Source organism: Dermacentor albipictus, chromosome 10 (genome assembly GCF_038994185.2).
Source record: "Dermacentor albipictus isolate Rhodes 1998 colony chromosome 10, USDA_Dalb.pri_finalv2, whole genome shotgun sequence".
Lineage (NCBI taxonomy): Eukaryota > Metazoa > Arthropoda > Arachnida > Ixodida > Ixodidae > Dermacentor > Dermacentor albipictus.
The window spans coordinates 35,842,733-35,864,744 of NC_091830.1; the positions used below are offsets into that span (position 1 = coordinate 35,842,733).

The 22,012-nt window shown below is 45.1% G+C and overlaps 1 protein-coding gene across 2 annotated transcripts in view; it reads left to right on the forward strand.

The window, feature by feature from the left end:
* The first annotated feature begins 1,761 nt into the window (after nt 1–1,761).
* The window catches only part of LOC139050605 (uncharacterized), a 49,829-nt gene continuing 29,578 nt past the window's right edge, over nt 1,762–22,012 (forward strand). The window contains exon 1 of one of the 2 annotated variants that reach the window (XM_070527187.1): nt 1,762–2,162. In XM_070527187.1, the coding sequence (XP_070383288.1) occupies nt 2,142–2,162 (21 nt within the window). In that variant the 5' untranslated portion in view covers nt 1,762–2,141. Of the gene's footprint in view, nt 2,163–10,575; nt 11,088–22,012 lie in introns of those variants that run through there. The other variant, XM_070527186.1, reaches the window with a different exon arrangement.

Genomic DNA, 22,012 nt, shown 5'->3' on the forward strand with positions numbered 1-22,012 from the left:
GTCGTTCTTATTCCATCGCTATAATTTAGCAACCTGCGTCTCATTTTTATATGCGACAAAGGCGTTATACGCCTTCGTCGTTCAATCGATATCATTCCTTGGTCATTTCATCATAACTGCGTCGGCGTCACTCGGTCGTCGTTATGCCTCCATGCTAATGGGCCACCTTGGCAAACGAGTGTCATGGCAAATTGAGACGATATCGGAGTATGTGGCATATAGTCGAAGTAGCGAAACTCAGAGAATTACCTTCACACGTGGTAAATAAACGTAGCGTTAGGAATATGGTATATCGCTACATTACTCGGTTTCTATTCGCATTACAGTTGACAGTCATCGTGAGATGAATACTGCCGTAACTTCTTTATGCATACCTACATTTACCCAGATGCATTGTTGTAGGCGCGCGGGGGAGGGGGAGGTTTCGACTGTGAAAAGCGCAAAGAACAGGTGATTAAGAAAAAGAAACTAAGAAACAACCCACGAACAACACGATGAATAGGCACGAAAATGCTGATATAATGCATAGCGTGATTACAGAAGCTAACAAACAACCAATGTACAGATTTACAATAATAATAATATTTGGGGTTTTACGTGCCAAAACCACTTTCTGATTATGAGGCACGCCGTAGTGGAGGACTCCGGAAATTTTGACCACCTGGGGTTCTTTAACGTGCACCTAAATCTAAGCACACGGGTGTTTTCGCATTTCGCCCCCATCGAAATGCGGCCGCCGTGGCCGGGATTCGATCCCCCGACCTCGTGCTCAGCAGCCCAACACCATAGCCACTGAGCAACCACGGCGGGTTACAGATTTACAAGTCTTGATGAGCTGTGCGCAAGTGCTGCCAGAGCGCAGCCGCAAGCACTTCACAAGCGCAGATTTCAACAGAATCACGCAGGGCGCTCCACTCTGTAAATGTCTCTGGAAAAATATTATGCGTGAAACGTAGATGTGTGGCATGAAAACTTCGGTATTTTCTTGCTTTTGACTCTTGCTTTTGACAGGTTTAGTGTTGAAGTGCCATCCGCGTATCGCCTTGTGAGTAACTGTACGTATTGGTACACCCGTTTAGTAGCCACCATGCTAGTGAAGTCCAAGGAAATTGCCGAGTTACGTGATAAAAGTGGAGAAAAATATTTCCAGGTTGCTTGCGGCCTAATAAAATCTACACAAAGGAAACAAGTTCGTTTTTATGTTTTGCATATCCTGGTGACTACGCGAGGCAAATGGTGTTAAATAACTATTGCTAGGGATATGGCAGAGAAAACCAAAGGCGATATGCTCACCAACTAGATGTAAAACATCGCACAACATGAATTGGCAATCATTGGAATGAGCCAAAGGAGTACTCGGAAAGATTTTGTCGACCAAAAGAAAAACGTCTCCACAGTGCACGTGGCGATCATGACGGTACACACCAAATCAAGACGGAAAAAAATCAGGCTTATCAGTGGCGTCGTCAAGCGAAGACTCGCTGCTGATTACCATATCGACCGGTGCTGAAGTGATTAGTGCCGTCAGTGCATCGCTCTTACATTTGATGCGACTTCAGTTTGTGAGCAAGACGTTAAGACCTTAGGATAGCAATAGGGGCTTGTTGGTGCGGCATATCTTATATTGTTATAGCGCAAGCTTGACAAGGACAACAGAAGGCACATCTGACACACACAGCGCTACAGTTGTGCCTCCTGTTGTCCTTGTCAAGCTTGCACTATAACAAAATAATTTAATACCTGGCCTTCGGGCAGCGCGTAAAGAAGCATTCACCACATTCTCTGTGGCGTCGACTAAGAGGTATGTATGCCCTCTTTGAAGTAGTTTGTGAAAACCTAACTCTAAGTTAACGTCTTCTTGTCTTGCGAACTCCAGCAGCTTACGCCGTGCACGACGAACTAGCACTCAGAAGTCTTCCAGAACGGCACAGTTTAAAGAGCGGCACGTATCCAGTGCGAGTTTTCATGCGTATGCAGTGCCGCATCCCCAGTGACACACGTCGGCGTCAAAGAGGTCTATTGAAGAGGAGCGCATAACGCAAGTAAAGAGTGCCACATACTCAGTCACCCAAGTTGGTCCGATGGTTGGTTTCAAGCCCTGTTCCCTGAGCACAGCAGTCTGAAGCGCTACACATTCGACGATGGACTACCCTAGTACCCAGGTAAGCGGGAAAACGAGTAGAGACATATGTACGTTAGGAAGTCAGTCGCCGAAAAGTACGTAGACTACACAAAGAATGTTAGTCGCATTAAAAAATTAAAAGGCTTTTCCAGGTTCCATCTCACACAGAAAAGAAAGAACGGAAAGGTACTACGGTTAACCAATGTGACTTCCGGTTTGCTACCCAGCACTGCGGTAGAGGTGATAAAGGGACAAAAGATAAAAAAAAAGGAGAGGATAAATAGCACTGATTCAGTACGCACGTTGAACATGCGCACTAAGTCTATATGCAGTCGCGGTTTCATTCATGTGGTGTGAACTCACCATCTAACGACAAAAAAACAACATTCAACAGATTACCGTGTCGCACCACGACCATCTTAGAAGCACAATCCTTCCTGGATGTAGTAAAAGCAGCACGCAAATTACGCACTCTCTCCGCCGTGGTCAGGTTAGGCAACCTGTCCGAGGATCTCGCAGGGAAGATAACCTAGATGATTACGAGGAAGTCGGCGGTTTGCCGCTGGTCATCAAGCCGGACATTGGCCCCCTTAGGTCAACGAAAGTACCAGCACGACTAATGTCTACATCGCTAGCTCAAACTGTCATTTCCTTTCTTTCTTTCTTTCTTTCTTTCTTTCTTTCTTTCTTTCTTTCTTTCTTTCTTTCTTTCTTTCTTTCTTTCTTTTTCCTTCTTTTTCTGTTGTTCCGCTTAATATAGGATCGCCACTCTTCCAAGGGGAAACAAATCTGGAACGGCGGACCCGCCTGCCTGTCCCCGCCGCCAGCGTCGCAAACCTTCCTCGCCCGAGTTTAACTTCACTGCGGAGCACCGGCTTCAACGTTCGTCGCGGTGCAAATGCTTGCTTTCGCTTCGACGAAGGCGTACGCAGTCGAGCGAAACGATTCCATCAATCGGTGGAGCCAAAGTAAGCAAACACATAGTGCTTTCTCAATGCGCTCGACTCTTTGTGCTTGGGTCTATTAGGACGCTTGGAAAGACCAATAATGTTGTCGCACGTGAGCTGCTAGCGGCACACCTTGTAGGCCGGAATGGTGACATGCGTATCGATTACGCCCATGCGTGCTTCGGAAAACGGAATTTGATATGATAGATAAGCTTCCTTAAATACATTTGGCGGATGATTCTCTTCAGTCTGCGCACGTCTGAAAACGTGCAGGAAGGTTCCTTTTTGACGGGCTGCGTTCAGTAAAGAACATCTGTAGATGAGCACCTGCCCTTTCTCGTCCATGTAAAATTTTGTGCTTGTTCGATTCGACACTGTGAACATGTATCGACTCCCCCCAACAAAGCACATTGCTCAAATTTTGCAACACACTCACTTTTCTTGATCTCGCACCTTAGTACATTTTCTGCGCGTTTAATTCCCCTGTAAGAAATAAATAAAGTAAGAAAACGTCGTAGCATGCACTTTTCACCATCGGGAAGTGGACTTCCGCAGAGATGGGGATGGCAAGTAAAGCTCTGAAAAATATGTGTGCCGAAACAAAGAAAACGCATATTTTTACTTATACCGCAAAAAAAAGTGTTTCTGAACGCAAACTACAGAAATTTTTTTATTTAAAAATGTTTTCTTTTTCTGTTTACGCTGAAAGACGTTTTCATTTTAGCAGTGTTGTTCCCTGTAGGGCAAAGTGAAAAATGTGCCTCGAATACTGAGAACATAATGAGTTTTATTCATCCATTTATGAGTCTCAATTCGCATGCGTATGCAGTTAGTCTTATTTTCTAGGAAAGATGCAGCTGTTCACAGGTCCAGTTATGTTACTCGGATCATGGCTGTAAATACCGGTAGAGCTGATACTTGGTTGTGTTGCGTTAGTATTGTCGGTTGTCTTGTTGCTTCTCTTAATTGCGCTTTATGAAGCCTGGGTATCTGCACTTGTACCATCTGTTACAACCGCATCGCAGCATGTGACTCTTTGAAACTCACTGGGACCGCGATGATTAGAGGAGTGAACTATGTAAAAAAAATTCTTTCCTGAAATGTCGGAAAAAGCAATCAAGAGAAAAGTATTACTCAAAGTCAGAAACAGAAAATGGATAAAAACGTCTCACTCAAATTGCAGCACCTTTTCTGTTTATTTCGCACACAACAATTTACTGTGTATTAGCGATCATCATACTCCATTTATTATAGACGAGCTTTGGGTCATCCCTTTATCATCGAAGGGTTCGTCATCTGCTGTTTGTCCGTTTATTCTGCCGAGGAAGCAGACAGACAAATTTTGCGCCGAAAGTTTGGATCGAGCGTGGCAACTCTGTTGGAAGTGAACACTCAAAAAATGAGACATTAGATTCTCCCACCTATCGTAAACTCACTGGTTACCATCTCCATCGAGAACTTGCTCCAAGGTCACATTTCTGTTGTCAAATAGCTTAGGCAAAAGTTGTTTATCTTGAGCACGTTTCCACTGTATTATTACCACCAATCCGGCCGTGACAGCCTAAAGGAACATTCGAACATGTTATCGTGGCGTTCATGTAAGGGAACATGCGTGTTGTTGTTTTTTTCTTTTCTTTTAGAATAGCAGTTCTTTTTATTGTTAAAGGCGTGCTGACGCGATAATTTACTCTCTTCCTTTTGTGTGTTAAGTGAAGGTTAGAAACCCCTAGAAAAAATACCCACAAGCTTCAGAGCGCAATAAATAATTTCATATATCGGTCTTTTGTACAGCCAGTTTCGGTTTCGTTTCTGCTGCGTCATCGCACCATGGTGTATACAGAAAGTGGTCATTTGGGAGCAGGACATCGCGACATTTTGACACTCCCTCCTGCTCGTTCGGTCATCCGCTATGCTGCTGTCCACATAGCGAGTAGAGAGCAACAGCAACTGTCAAACTCCGCAATGTCCTGCCACCACGTGGCCATTGCCTGTGACATTACATCGCGACACAGTAATCCGCTAAAGAAAAGAGATAAAAACTGGCTGTACAAAATCAATTACAATAACTTCTCCAGAATGCTTCGAAGGCTGCGGGTGTTCTCTTTCCTCGAGTTTAGGGGTCTAGAAACTTCACATAGCTCAAGAAAAAATAATAATGAAAATAAAAACATGAACAGTAGAAAATATTACGCCAGTACTCCTCTAGTTCGTATTAATCTGAGTAGAGCTAATGATTTCCCAAACCATTCGTCTTGACAAACACATATATTTTCACTTTGTTTGGAACTACATGATACGATGATGACGGTTGACAAAGCGCGAAACGCAGGTTATAACGAGCGTTTGCTGTTAAGGCGAGTTTTAGCAGCTAAACTGAGACACGGGATCATGAGAGACAGACAAAAACGTCGCTGCACTGTCGGTTCCTATTCAACTTCTAACAAACGAACTATAAGGTGAGCACTTAAAACTAGACTAAGCCATGAACCAACCAGCTCATTTGAATACCATTTTGGTGAGCCGGTACTTCGCAACGCATTGGCACAGAGACGCGCAACTGGTAATCTCCTAATGTGCGCCCAATGACGTAACAGAGCTACAATCAGCGGTGTAATTCCAGAGTGCTCCGCTGCTTTCCTCATCACAATAAAGCCGCTCTCAGTGAAGCCAAGCGACGCTTTCACGTATTTCACGTACACAGATCCACAGGGGGTCTGGGACTGTGTGCAACAGACTCCCGTACCCCTTCGTATCTTAACGACCCTCGCCAACCACCGGAAGCCGTATAGAGAAGGTAAGGTCACTCCGGCTTTCAGCATCGAAGCCACTCGAGGAGAGAAAGCCTTCTCTCGACGTCGCGCTCTGTTAATCCCGATGATCGCCCGTTCACCTTTTCACACCGTCGAACCCCAAGCAACAGCTGTACGGGCTTCTCGATTCCGAAATACCTACGCTCTAGTCTAATAAACACCGTAGCTGCGGCCGACCGATGAATTGCAAAGAAACTAAAGAAAGTCCGTCAAGTAACCCAGAAGGCAAAAGCAAACGTCTGTCGAGGGTTCGTTCGTGCATTGTGCAGAGTCTAAGTTCTAAGTTGGTTCTAAGTCAGTTTCAAAGTTTGTTTCATTCCTCTTTTTTTTTCGTTTTCTGCGTCGCCCGCCACGTTGGCTTCCGCCAGCATAGAATGGATGACGCATGCGAGGCTTAACAAGATAAAGGTGGGCTGTGGGGTGAGGGGAGGTGGCCTCGCGTATGGCGGCGTCGTTTAAAAGGAGCAGTCGGTCAGCAAGTGCCCTGTTGCTCCCGCCTTGTGGGCTACTGCGAGTTCCTCTCCGTCCATAGCAGAGCGGAAAGCGGAACTAAGTAGCGTCCAAAAGAAAAATCTCTTTAGGCGGAACAGATTCCAGAGGAAACGAGAAATGACGTACAACCACCCCCCCCCCCCACCCCCGTATTTTCCTCGCCGCCTCCTTCTTCTCCTCGTTTACACTGTAGTCCACACAGAGAGAGAAGCAATAACGTAAACAACAAGGCTCTGCAATGGCGGCAGATTCTCTTGACATTTTTCGATCTCCTTACCCTATTTTTCTTGGAGCGCTGTGTAGACAGACGAGGGGTCGTACTGACATTTTTGTGAGCTCCATGCGGCCAACTTGCCTCCGTTCACATGGAGATATAGGGTCGATTTGCTAAGAAGTTTCAAGGCTGTTGTTATTTCCTTTGTGGCACTCAGTTTGCGGTGTGGCGAATGGCATGCGCTGCTCCACATGAAAATTTCGGTATTGCTAAGTGAATATATATATATATAGCAGCAAGAGACAAGAACATAGCATGGACAGTCCAACAAGCGTAAGCCTGTGCTGTTTTAAGACTTTTCTTAGTATGTTTCTAATACGCTGGCATAGGTCCGTCCATCCGTCCATTCAGTAAGTGAATAGCAGCAAACGTGTTTGAACGCAACGGAAAACTGAAAATGTTCGAAGTGAATAAACAGAACTCTTCCTGAGTCAGACGTACAACTTCCTCAGTAGCATACAATATTTATACAAGTGCACTAATACATATAAATGCTGAGCGCCCACTTGCAGGCACACAAACACGTGACACGGATTTCGCAATTAACTGCCACGTTTTTTCTGATTAACTCAAAATACACATGAACGATAAACCTTTCACGTATATGTTTTGCAAAGCATATTGACGTCTTTATGTAGATACAAACATGCTAGACACGCAAAATGTCCCCTATACAATATCCATACACACTTGAAAACACTCCTTTAAGAACAGCGAGTTGTATGCACGGCTTACGAATATTGTTTGACTTCGGACTAAGTTTTCAAGAACATATGCTTCAACCATTCTTGATGTTTCATACAGAAAATAAGGCCTTATTTCAACATTGACAACCAATGTGCGATTTTCAATTGCGTTGTTCTTTTACACTTTATTCTTGTCCATTCCAAGTTAGAGTTTAGTTCTGTTCTACATAACTGTATTCATTTCACCTGCGTGGCAAAACTCTAATGTGCTAAGCGATGTTGTATGATTTTACGAATGTTGTACGTTCGATTTCTAGGAATGTGTGTTTATTACGACTATCAACATGTACCACGCATGTTTAGCAATTAAAAGAAGCTTTGGCTCGGACCCAACCCTGATGCCATCTATTAAAATATGTTTAAAACACAGAAATGCTTTCCTGAGATGACCCATGGGCAGCTTCTAAATAAATTTGTTTCATTTGCGGGAAAGAGGTAAACTCTAGCGACTGTTCGAAGAGGAATCTTCATTTATGGCTGTATTGTTTCATAACAATTGCCGGAAATCAGTAAGTGTGAAAATAAAGAAGTAGGGAAGTTTACAAATCCCTAACTGTGTACTCCAATCAGATGTAGCAGTTCCGTAACCTGCATCTGTTAGGACATGCAAATCTGACAAATTTTATACATTTATTTATATCCTACGAGAATCGTTTATAATGTGTACGAGGCATTACAGAAGTTCAACTCGCACAGGTAATAGCGTTGTAGTTAAGAGTCATATATATTAGATCAGTTTTGCCCGCTTTAGGTAAACAATGAGATGCAATGCGAATAATTGTGATATAATTTTTGTATTGCTCAGGTACAGAGTTGTAAACTTAATAGTTGTGTTTTCGAAAAATTTTCAATTTTCGACAATTATACAAGAATCGAAGTCCCAAGTAAAAAGGATCCGATACCAGCAGTCACTAGATTATGATTTTTTTATGTGCAATTCCTTTGTTTTCTGTGAAAGTAATTTGAGTTTCAGTTTATTTATATGTACGATTACAAATTGAAAATCACCGTTGCTGAAAAAAACGTTGCTGAATTTCTACATCTATACAGGCTATAATGCGTGTTTTAACCAAACAAAGTGTCTTGCGCTGTTGTCTTGATATTTCTAACTCCCACGTGTGCTCTTTGCATGATTTCTGTTTCGGTTTAATTCATTTTTTCTTTCTGTCTTTAAACAACCCTGTACAGCAATTTTTTCCCGTTTCACGCTTTGTTTTTTTCTGTACGTTTACCATTTTACCATTACCAAGGCCTACAGCTGTTCCTGAGTACTTCGAGAAAATAATTAATTAGTTAATGGCATATTAGTGAAATCCGTCGGTTTAGTCCGAAGAAAGGAGTGTGTAGATAAAAAGCACTTGAAGGCAATTTCACGACGTAAGTAAACCTGTAAATTCACAAAGCTGCAACAGCCATTGGCTGCAAAAAGCCGTGCTGAGACGCCATCTAGCCTCTATTTCTCAAGGAACTCAATATGAGAAGACGCTGGTAAAACTGTCATAACTATTTTAATTCCAATGTTAACTAAAAGCGTATGACTAGTCGAGCTACTTTGTATTATATCATTCCCTTCGTTGTGTTCACGCGGGCTAGAGCCTCTCACGCCACATAAAGCAACAAGCTTTTTTCTTAGCGTTGTATGATTGTATGATTGCATGATCGTAGCGTTTTTATGATTAGGTCTGTTTCCGATTATGTACTGTTTTGCTACAACGTTGTGTTGCGCAACTGTGTTTTGGCCGTTTCCCATCAAATCTGAATTGTTCGTAGCTCTTACCACTTCCCTGTATTATATAGTACTAATTGCTTTGGTCTGTCGTTTTGTTCGCGTGTTATATCTTTGAATTGTAATAATTGGCGTGTTCCATTGCTTTCTTCTGTTTTGACCAACAATGTTTCGTTGTTTTGATTGTGACCCACTCCTGTATGAGCCTGTAAATGGCTTACAGTATTGCTAAATAAATAAATAAATAGATAAATAAGCCTGCGCGCAACAAACTATTATGAATTTAATTAGGCTACGTTTTGAAAAGGCGCGAATGAACCATCAATAGCATTCTCTCTGCATATAATATAGTTAGGCTAAACGAACCCCCAGGCAAAGTTATCCCTTCAGCTAAGGGGCAGATCAAAACGCTCACAGACGTCGACAAAGAAGGAAACGCCGGAAAAAAATCTTAAGGGCAGCAAAAAAAAAAAAACTAAAACCAGAAGTGAACGATTGGCTCCCCGCCTACCGCATGCAAATCACTGGCTGCCTCGTCACTGGACCGCGGAACAAAGAAGGAACAACGAGTGCACCCGAAATTCACTGGACCGTCGACAGTGACGCTGGAATGGCACGCACAGCTCGCTCGAGCTCCTAAAAACGGACCGCCGACCACCGGTCATTTTCACACCCCCGTGTGCTTCCTTCAAAACTGCGCAGCAAGAGGTTGCAGCGGAAAAAAGAAAAGACGTTACAAAAAAATGAACACCAACCGAAGTTAAGCAGACGAGAAAGGTTACGCCCTCTGGCCACCACACTCGACTGACCGGGAGCCCGCTGCACAAGCATGGCCGAGACTTCCAAGAAACCACACACATGCAGGAAAAGGAGTCAAAAGGTGGTTTACAAAGGAGCACGCTTTTCTTTTTACTCCCTCTCTTCAAAGGGTAGCGAAGTCTAATTACGGCGGCTCAGAGAAGAACGGTCAGCGCTGAGCCAATTGTAGTGCATTGAATGGACGGCTTTGGCAGCTTCACAAAAAAAAAGAAGCAAGGAACACCTTGGATGCGTTGTTCTGCTAAACCCTTTGTAGCACTTGTGTGTACGTGTGTATGTACGTGTGTGCGTGTCTGGCTTTCCACGGGGAAATGTTCGACGGGCAAACCCACTCGCACTGGGATCCTCTTAACGCAACGCCAGTTCGACAGCTTTCTGGGCCTCCTTTGTTTCGACTCCGAGAGGGCCAAAGGGATCGTTCACCTTCCTTCACGAATTCCCTTTGCGGCGCATGAGAGAGGCTAAGTCTGTTGCTTCTCGCGCACAAGAACTAAGCCCGAGCTAGGCATGCGAACAGACTGTTTGAACGAGCGAAGGGAACGCGGCGGGGGTGAAACCGAACATTCGGGTGTGCGCTCGCCCTTCTTCCAGAACCTGCGCGTTATGAGCTGAGCGCACCTCTGGAAGGAGGAAGCTGCGCACCCTTTCCATTTACGGAGGGCAAACGGCGGCAGCCGCGAACCGTTTCGGGCAGCAGCGGACTGAGGAAGAGGAGGAAATGGTTCCCCTGTTTTGTGTTGTTCTTGTTTTGGTTCGCCCGAACTCGGCGAGTCGGCCAAATCCCGCTGCCCGTGATCAGTGGCCGTGCATTCGCGCGAGGAGACTGAACCAGCCGGTCGACCCGTTGCCGCTCCTTGTCCGGCGCTGTCCATAAGTTCGCCTGCTCGGGACCCTCGCAGCAGAAGCGGCAGCAGACGTGCAACAAACAATAGCGTCGTCTGCTCTATCGCTGTCGATAGTGCCAGACGTCTCGTCATCGTCTTCTGTTTCTCAGGGAGCGCTCCAGAAGTCGGTCAGGTCTCGGTGAACTTACAGTCATGCGGGAGCAAGTGTCCCACGTGGTCCTTCTAGTCACGTTCGCCTGGCTTGGCTCGGCTGTGGCCGGACCGATTGAGAAGCCGGAGAACAGCGACAAGATCGGCAAGCAAACGGTAAGTTGGTATAGGGTGAAATTGCGTTATTAGACTTGGATTGGTTTAATGATGTGAAACAAATGTAGAGCCTCCGCTCCTAGGAATGAGACGAGAAAGTATGCCTTTGCTCGTTCGATTCTCTTAAGTGGATGCAATCGACTAAGCTACATGACTAACTGTCAGCCCACCCTTACAGCTAATTCTTACTATGACTATAATTAAGTCCGTTGCCTTTTGCCACCATTTACATTTATAACTAGCTATGGTATGTTGTCGTTCGCATGCACAACTCTATCCCGCTGGTTTTCATTGGTGATGTGACGGCTCTGGATCGCGATGTTTTGCAACTATTCCTTCAAAACTATGGTGGACATCAAATCACCGTAATACATTTCTTTCTGTGCAGAGTGTAACAAGTAAGTCAAACAACCCATCAAAGGAAAAAGGCACTGTTCCCATAGACAGTTTTGAATTGAAACAAAATTGAACTGAACCCAACTTGACTGAAACATGTAAACTCATCTGAATTGAAACTAACTTGCTTTGATCTTAGCATTCGTTGATGAACCGCCTACAGATTCAACGGATGTAGGATTCTGTTGCTGATCGGTGACGGCTTCGATTCTCCAACGTGATGGCTCGGGAACTTCGAGCACACGTTAATAAGCGACTGTCAAAACCTCTGTGTAACTTTGGGGGGTTAAATTATGTTACTCACGCATCTATTCATTATTTACTGATGTATTTAACTTGCTGTGAACTTGATACTTAGTCGCTACTTTTTTTGGAAAATCTGTGACAGCCTCAACACTCGTTCATATTCTGTAACAGGAGAGGACAGGTCGGTATGTCCAAATGTAAAGGTATGCCATGCAAGTGAGCATAATAGCAGTTAAAACTTAGCACAGTGCATCTTCCTACAATTGGTAACAAAACAGCTGCATTTTGGGACCTTTATCATCAGGCGAACTGCACTAATTTCAACAGCAAGGCAGGCATTTTGACGCTGCATAGGAAACGTAACCTGTGCTGTGATGACGGATCTACAAGGTTTCAATACTTCAGCTATAGCCATATACTTGATAACATATTATTAACGTGTCTCCCGAGGCACCTCTAGCTACACTTTCGGCTTTTTTCACCATTGCAACTCTTCGGCAATGTGCAATTATGAGCGAGACGCGCTAATCACTGCCCAATAGCGCAGCTCTATAGTTTAGCGATTGATTCGGAGATTTGTGCATCGCGGGTAGATTCTCAGAGTGACGATGTATGTGCATGTATTTCGGGGAGCACAGCAGGTTATGCTGTAGCAGCACAAACACGATGCTGCGCGCACCGCAAAAAAGCTGGTCTTCTTTTTCTTTCTGTTTTCAAGATGCCGGTTTAAGATGGGGGAGCCTGCTACGATCGAACTAAATAAGTTCCGAGCACGAAAAATTGTCCAAGCCAGTTATTTTCAATAGTGGTTTAATCAGCAGCAGCTGGAGGCACGTAAAACACACAGAGTCAGCTGAGTGTATGAAGGTAAAAGAACCGAACTTAATTGCCACCGAGCAGAATAGAAATGCAGTTGTTGTGGTGCCTTATGCGTAAGGTAGCTGATCGAGGGTTGTTGACTTATGAAGACTAGTTCCCTTGTCAAAATGTTGGCCCCAGCCCTAAGCTCCCCTTACTTGACCGCTGTAAATCACTTCAAGTCCTTTGAACCTCTGTCTCCTTCGAACGTTTGCGTAAGAGACGCGTTACGATAGCAAATTAGCGTACACACCGGCGGTTCTGGCAACACAGCGAATTTGAGAAGCTGTCGTATAGCAGGCATTGAAGAACATAACATAGACAGGATAAAGCCGGCTCGGAGACGTCGCGGCGCTGAATGTGACCCGAGCAGCGCGTCGGCCCACTGTTCTTGGCAGGAAAACACGGAAACGAGCTATGTAGAGGTGCCCGGCTCCTATCCTGATGATTCCAGACACGATGGAAACTCTCTACGGCTCGACGAAGCATTTCCTCCTATGGTTCCTTTGTTGTCGCTTTATCTTTATTTTCTGGGCATCATTGATTCTGGGCGCTCGTATTTTTTCCCCCTCGGTTGCTCACAGTGCATGACCAAGCGTTGTTTCGGGACATAGAGCGTAGCGGGCTCCTTTCTTTATACGGCGCAGCGCTGGGTTTCCCGTCGCTGATGGATAGACGATGCCAGATTTTGGTACGTACGCGTTCACAGTAGTATAGCTAAGTGCTCAGACGTTCGTGCGCGAATACCGTCTAAACTTGACCATAACTAATACTTCGTCCATGTCTTCGCTAAGGCACCCCATGCAGGCAGCAACCTGTGCCGAACAACTTTGTCCCGTATTCCTTCAACCGGCAGTTCGCAGTATCCTGTAGAAACGTTCGTAGAATGTCGGGAAATCATTTCTCTTCAAATCACTCCAAGCTCACTTCAACTCTATTATTGCTTTCAGCCTTAAGCCGGTGTTTGCAGGTAGAGCGCCAGCAAAGTGAGAGCCACACGTTAGAGTGCTCTCTTTAACAGTGGGCAACACTGTGTGGCATCTATACAGAGAAAACAATAATGGTCGCCGGGCAATAACATTAGTATACTTCAACAGGTAGCTTTACCAAGTCGCTTAATGAATTCTCGGAACACCACTCCTGTGGCGTTCTTAGAGAGACAGCTCTTTAATAAACACTGGAGAGGTTTTCTTAGCATTCAACTCCAGACAGGTACGATGAATATGATATCGCATGCGTAGTGCACGCCACAGATACACAACAAACACAACACAAAACACACAGCAATAAAACCAAAGTATGTCATTCAGACCATTGTCTCTAAGGAATGCTAAAAGAGAGAGAGTTGCGAGAGATGCACAGGTGACGTCTGTTCATGGATCGAGTACTTGTCCCAGCCCTTTAAAGAATATTCATGCGTACGTTACGGTTGCTCTCGGCAATGTAGAATAACCTGCAAGCGTAGGTTAGATGGACAACGTCTTGCCGCACGGTGCGCGCAGGGCACATTATTTATGCAACATGTTCCACTCATTGACTGCCCTAGCAAGAACTTCACTTGAACAATCATTATGTAAAACAGTACCTAAGCCAAGCTCCATTCTGTAAGTGCCAAAGTGCCAGAAAAATAGCAATAGCAATCCACTATTGCAGAAGGTCTTACCTCAAGGCTGGTGGAAATTTTTCGTCTGGTAAGAAGTTTTTTTTCCAAAGAAAGCAGCGTTTTCTTTCTAACAATGTCCTTCTCTTCTCTACACAGAACATTTCACAATGACAGTTCCCTTTGCTACGGAAAGGGGTAGTGGGATGGCACTTACAGGAAATTGGATGTCAACGTCAGTTACTTCAACAGACTCGTGGTGTTTCAACAAAGCTTCACTGCCTCCAAAGATGGTGGCTCTTGACTTGAAACGTGTCAGTGGACCCACTTCCTCCTGCCCCGCAATATACGTTTTTTTATCTTTCCTTGAATTTATGCAGCGATAGCCATATCTGGACCCTTCACGACATGATTCAATGCCTAAGTTATTTACACCTCCGAGACCAGAAGAACGTAAGAGACCGTATCGTCGCTTCGAACATCATTTACGCATAAACTGGCAATGTCGACATGTTTGCCTTTTGCTCGTTGTGTTATACTGAGCGAGTAAATCAAATCGCAAGCAGCGACGAAAGTCAACAAAACTGTCAGTTGAAGGGAAAATCTACTTTTCAGGATGACTGCCATTTTTTTTCTCTTAAAGCTACATTAAGGCGGCCATTGAAACAACACCACGATAGGTGAACATGCTGGTAACCTTAGATGTAAGAAGGAGACTTTCCCGAGTTGTGCAGGCCGAAGAGTTCAATAAATGGAGAACGCACACCAGAACATAGAGGTTGTAGGTTTAGCGAAAGCTTGAAAAACTGGTTGGGCAACTCAAGAAGTCTGTCGTTCATAAATCTCTGTTTATTCCTGAATCGTTCGCTTAACATGTGGTATACGTTGGCGCCCTTTTTGCCAGGATTGGGTCAGTTGGGACAAGCGACTGTCAGCCTTGACTATTTGCTCTTGCAATTGTCAAGTCGGATGACGCATCATCCTCAGGAAAACTTTCCTCGCATTTGGTAGGCTGTGGTGCAGGGAGCAGACACGGCAGGCAATAAGGATTTATTTTTTTTATTTCGTTTGATTAACTTCCTACCTTAACCACGTTCCGCCTTATTCTTCCTCTTAAGGTTTTTAAGTGTGTCAGAACTTCTTCAAATGCCCCAAGTCAATATGCCCTTGAGAACGTGAAGGAGAAAAATTAATTATGGGCTTTTCTGTCCCAAAATCACAATATGATTATAAAGCACGCAGTGGTGGACTCCGACTTAATTTCGACCACCGCGAATGAATTGGGGTGCTACTAAATCTAATTAGACCAGCTTTTTTGTAATTCGTCCCAATCGAAATTCAGCCGCCACAGCCGGAATGGCACCCGTAATGTCGAGCTCAGCATTGCGACACCGTTGCCGCTAAGATAACGCGTCGGGTAGGATCCGAGACAACGATGGTCTGAGCTTTTTCGAAGGGATGATAAAAACGCGAAAGGAAATAAAATGAAAGCACATGAAAGTGATTATTACAAAATGTGGTCCCCGCAATCTATCGGTGCGAACCTACAATATGTACAACCCTCTGGGCAACACGTCAGTGACGACAACTCCGCACAAGGCCAAGCCAGTCAAGTGTCTACGTAACCATCATCGCAGTAAAAGGAAGTAAAAGCAGGCCCTGGTGCACATAAATGCATAATCGTTCACGTCATTCGAACGCGCACGGCAACCTTGTCAGCCTGTCGCTTGTCAACACATTTCAAAGCCGAACTCGCTTCGAGAAACAGCTACACGAAGTGACCATAGCTGCACGAGTCCGTGCCGGACTTGACCGTCGTCGAGAAAGTAGGGCTCAATTTTGGCGTCACGTGCTCTGCTCCAACAAGCATATCGAAGAGCTTGCGCACAGACCAATGAGGAAAAAAACGTGGTCACGACTGAAGAGGTCGAGGCTCGCGCGACTGTAGACAGACCCACTCCAGAAATGTCATTCCAACGTCGTTCTGCTTTCTTGTATGCAGCAGAATGGATAACTGGGCTAGTTGGAAACTGTAAAAGCTCCAAAAGACAAGAAACGAAGAGAGCGGACAGGACGAAGTGCTTCTTGTATGCGTTCATTGTCTACTACGTCCCTGTGCGTAACCGTCTTCCCTTATCCGAACCTAATATAAGTGGCACTTGTCTATGAGTTTGGTTGAAGTGGGACGTAAATGCCTGATTTGTTCTGAAGCCTCACAGCTGTAGAAGAGGGGGTACTTCTTTACATTATCCATAGAGTGCTTATAATTTAACCAACAGTAGCGACTGTTCATAGAGAGGGTATAAAATTGTCTGTTCAGAATTGCTTGCAAGAAGTGCACCACTAAGTCAAGGACTGTCCATAGACTGGTCTGTAGGAACTGTCTAGAGACAGTCTATATATTATAATCTAGAATAACTGTAGCGTTATAAATGTATACGCAGACTGCTTTAATAAAATAATCTATGGACATTTTACGCGCGTTTGAGACAAAATAGTTTACAATTGTGAACCCATAATTCAATAGACCGTTTAGTGACAATTCTCTATGGATATGAGAAACAGTCTACAAAAAGAGTCAATTCCTGTGTTTATAGGCTGTCCATAGATTATTCTGAATTTCTCTATAAAAATATGTAGACCTTACATATAAATGTTTCCATACTTTCTACATACTGTAAGGTATTTTTGTAAGGGATACAGTGCACTATACGCTGTGAAGACATGGATGCACAACGAAAGAACGTCACTTGCGGCTTACATAGTAAGTTGCGAGTTGTTCTCTTTCCTATCCTCTCGTTTCTTTACACAGGTTTGCTTATTTTCCAGAGTAGAAAGTATAAACCAGCTAATCCAGCAACAATAGGGATTGACTGACTGGTTCACTGATTGTGTAGTTGACTGATTGGGCCGCATTGGTGGGCTGCTGAATAGGGTTGGCCGCAAGTTCGACGTGCACCGAAATATAGCTACATGAGCGGTTTTGAGAATGTACGAATGAGAACCATAGGAGAATGTAGCCACTGGCTCTGGTAATTTAACCTACCAACCTCGGGCTTAGGATCATGCAGAATGCCATGTATCCACTGGGCCACGACGACAGCTAAAGCGGGACGTAAAAATGACTTCATTGTGTTTCCTTCACATGTTATGTTAAGTTTAACATACCTAAGATACAGTATGAGTATATACGGTGATCTACTAGCTACGCAACAAAACAAAAACACATGGGAAACACACGGGTCTCACGGGAATGTTTAAGCGTTAGCTGTAGGGTGGGCTAAGCGCTTTCGCTCCCGATCTCGAGCTCGGCGTATCGCTTGGGAGTCCGAAGATTCTTACACTGAAGACATTTCAGAGTAAAGGATGTTTCATAGCGTTCCAGTTTATTAAATTACGGCGCTCTTCCCCAACGCTCAAGCACTCTGCGGCTTTCTATAGGTGTACACTATATAGTACAGCCGAAGGGGTTATTACAATGATGGCATGATGGCATGGCGGGGACGGCGATTATAAAACGATGGGGCTAGTATAACGACGACAGTGTCAAGACGACGGCTTAAGGAGAATGACATGACGGCGAGTGTACGGCTACGATGGCGTGACAATTACCGTACAGCGACGACTGCGCGCGATGACTGTTTGACGAAGATGGCTTGATGACGATGGTATGTGAGGAGACTCGGATGACGAAGCTGGAATTACGACGACCGAATGACCACGACGGCACCACGTTGGTGACGTAACAACTAATGCACAACCACGCACTGTATGACGACGATGACATGTTAACGGCTTGATGATCACGACTGAATGATGACCGCGCGATTACTATGGACCGACGAAGAAGAAGGGACGTCGATGAAATGACCAACGTGCTAGGACGACGCTGGCATGACGACTTTGGTAGGATGTCGAGTGTGTGACGACGACGGGGTGGGACAACGATTGTGGCACGACGACTAAATGACGACAGTAGGATGTCGAAGACGGCACCGCGACGCCTGTATGAAGAGAATGAGATGACGAGAGCTACGTACGGTCAACAGCAAAAGTTTACGGGATGCGGTTTCCCCTTCAAATGTTAATCCGTGCTCTCTTAAGGCATGACACTTCGTACTTAATGAACCACTGTGTAGGTAACGAAGGCTACTACATGCTGGAACATTTCATTCGAGGCTGTGTGACCACGCTTCACGCGAATTCAGCTTCGTGGCAGGTCCTGCGTCCCGTAAACTTTTGCGGTTGACTGTGCATAACGGGCCATGCCCATGGGAACCGTAGTCCGAAGTATCCACAGGATCGGCCCACCACTGTATATGACGCTAACAGCGCAAAACTGGTGAACAAGCTTAGAAAATCTAAAGCCTTAAAAGTCAATTTTTACCCAAGGGCAGCCCAGTTATTGTTTATATACATAGCTACGTAACATAGAGGCCTATCATTTATTGATGAATCAATCCAGGTTAGTTGTTGGGTTCTTTGGAACACCGGTCGGGCTCTGGCTCACAGAATCTTCAATAAGAAAGCACGACAAAATGTCACGTACACAAGCACACAGCCAGGTCGAAAAGCAAACGACGAAGCTCACATTTCGACTGCGACAAACGTTTCGCGATAAACCGTGTGACGGCGCCATCAAAGAAATAATGGCGATTGCGAAGAAAGGAGAAAATCGGTGAACCATGTGGGCAAGCGAACAGAGGTAATCATCCACTTCAAGAACGGCAGCATATCTATGGAGGGAAAAAGTACGGTAAAAGCAGATGGGCACTGGACCATGCGTGGATCAAGCGAAAGCATTTCCATAAAAAAACTGTTCCTGAGAACTCTGGCCCTAGAATCGGCAGAAGGGGCAAATATGGCGGTTCGACCAACACGTGAACGTTAGGGTAGCAGATGAATACTTCCTGACTCTGTCTTCAAACGGCTTTCTGTCTTTACGAATTGATCGTTTTCTGCAACATGTCGCACTCTAAATCCAACACTGCGCAATATACCTGAGCGCAATGCATTATTGCCTTCACAGCTTTTAAAAATCTACGATATCCCTTGAAAGCTGAAGAAAAGAATGAGCGCAATAAATAATCAATCAATCAAATAACTTTATTTTGCACCAAAACAGAATACTTGCCCTGAAGAAAAGGTGACCGAGAAAAAAAGCTGTTTCATGACAGCTTGACAGAGCTCCAGTCACACATCGGCAGTGAAGACAGGGTACAGCACTCATAATCTTTAGCATAACAAGTTATAAAAAGATAAGCAAACATAAAAGGGGATCTCAAACAATTGTTACGCACTCGCAGATTTGTACCACAGTGGACGCAGTGCTGGCGCATGTGTACCAGCACTATTAAGCAACTTTATTCACTCGGCAAGCCGAAGATGCCGCTCGAGTCCAAGAACTTCGAGCCGTCACCTGAGGCCACCACTTCAAGAACTGCCGGACTGTTCTTTGCTAAAGTGTCTTCTTCTTATTATTTACTACTACTCATGCAAGTAATATGACGATTTCGACGCAGAAATGGATTGTGAACGGTGTAATGCAGAAATGCACTTTAAGGTATGCGTCTGACATAAGAAAATGCTACGAGAACTTCTGAAGCTACATCAATGAAGATTCGATAAATCCTTGAACTGTAGCCACCATTCTCATGAGCTTCAACTATCGCAGCGCCAAAGTTTTTTTACAGAGAAGCTGTTAACCTCTTGTTGGTCGGCATTTTTCGTGTCCGTGGGCAGAAATGTGGGCCGATCACGGACGTAATGCAATACTGGGCTGACCCGCGGTGGAGATGAAGCAGGCTTCATGCACTCAGCAGAGTGATGCGAAAAGTGCGTACATTCTTTGGAATCACGCATGCAACATACAGAACCGCATTCGTTTCAATAAAGAACAAGCACGAAACAAGCATCCGAACCACATAATTGATGACAAGGCGCTCCTGATAACAATAGAGAGCACGTATTGCAGCCCGCATGCGTTTCCCGGTAAAGATTACTCTTGTGCGCAAGCTGCCGCGGCAACGGTAGCTTGGGGCGTGGGGTGTGACGTCACTAGCCTTTCATAAATAAAAGAACAAGTCTAACTGATTTTATTGCTGTTGCAGCACCTCCATGGGTACGCAACGCATAGTTATAAGACTCCCGAGGAGCGGCGTGAATGCGAGGAGCGGCAAAGGGAAAAAGAAATGGCAATACGACCAGCAGTGGTGTGCCGTCAATATTACCATTACTCTAATTTACCATTACTACCATTACTCCAAGGCAATAAAACATGCCATACCCCTTCAGCAAAACGTCCCAAAGGGCATGTCCGGCTTCGCTGGACACCCACTTTCGAAGGGCCGGGAAGGCGAGTCAACTTTTTTAGCACTTTTTGTAGTAACCTGTATGCAAGAACAGATGCGCATCATACCAGGGCGCAGACATAGCAGACGACATACCAGTTCAACTTTCTCTCTCTCTCTCTCTCTATCTATCTCTCTCTTTCTCAACTGGAGTAAGCGCCCGGTCGCTACCCTCTCCAACACCTCAAGCCCAGATTGCATTTCCCACGTCTATACCTGTACACTTATACATGCGGTACGTAGTAGCCCCCGAAAGTATGGAGCTGCTACCAATATTTACTAGAGGCGGTAATGATCTACGGGAGCTGCACGTTTGGCAGTTCGGCTGATTTAGACTGACTTGGAAGCTTGCCTAAACAAGCACGATGGTTATACAGATCCATGTCCCACCCAACCATTCCAATTGTAGCTTCAGTGCTCCCTCTGTATTTTCTACGAAACTACCCAAGAGCAGACGCACGCCGTATCAGGGCGCGGATGTAGCAGACGACGTACACTGATTCAGCTTTGTTCCTCCCCCCCCCCCCCCTCTCTCTAGACAGAAATAAACACCCGCTCACGACGCGTCCGAATGCCTTACGTGCAGACGACTGCATTTCCCCCGTCTCTGCCAGTAAACGCGTGTACGCAACGGCGGTTGTCGCGGAGAAGCGTCCCGCCGACCGGCCAGGCGGCCTAGATAGATACAGCGTATAAAGCAAACATACGCCGCACCGAGAGCCAGGGGCAAACGTGTCCCAATATGGGTGATTCGGAGGGCCCCGCATCGCCAGGAGGCGCGTCTTTGCCGCAAGAGGAAAGAAACGGCATTGCGCGCCCTTGTTTATCGAGTTACACATCGCACGTTCCTTCTTTATCTGTAGTTAGGTGCAGCGCTGGGTGAACGGAAGCATAGTGTCGACCAATATGGCTCGTGAAGTCTGAGCAGACGTCTGCTGCCCCTATACTAATCTCCTGCCACGTAATTTTCACCGAGTAAGTATAGACCATTTCTGAAAATTCGTTTCCATTTAGCGAGTGGAATTATCTGGAACGAAATCAATGTGTCCTATTCGCTCATTCGAACTTATGAAGAACGATAATAAGAGTGACATAACGTGACCGTGTCAAAAAAAGAAAACCTCGACAGCACAGAGAGCCGACGCTAGAGGATAGTTGGAAACAGTGAGAAACAACAGGACAAGAACAGACAAACCAGAGGCCGCTTGCTAACAAGTTTATTGTAGTTAGTCTGCGCCCTCTTTTGGCAATTATTGTCCTGTTGTGTCGCGCTGTTGACAGGAGTTCTCGTAACGCACCAGCAAGCTCGACTTCTAACCCTTCTGCTAAAGGATATTCGTTCCACGTGGGCTACATTTAGAAAATGTAAAGCTTTCGTAAATATGTCCCACTTAGTTAAAGGAACCTTGATGGAACGAGATTAGAAGAGAGAAAGAGGAGCATCTTTTCGAGGAAACGCGGAGGGTGCGGTTCTG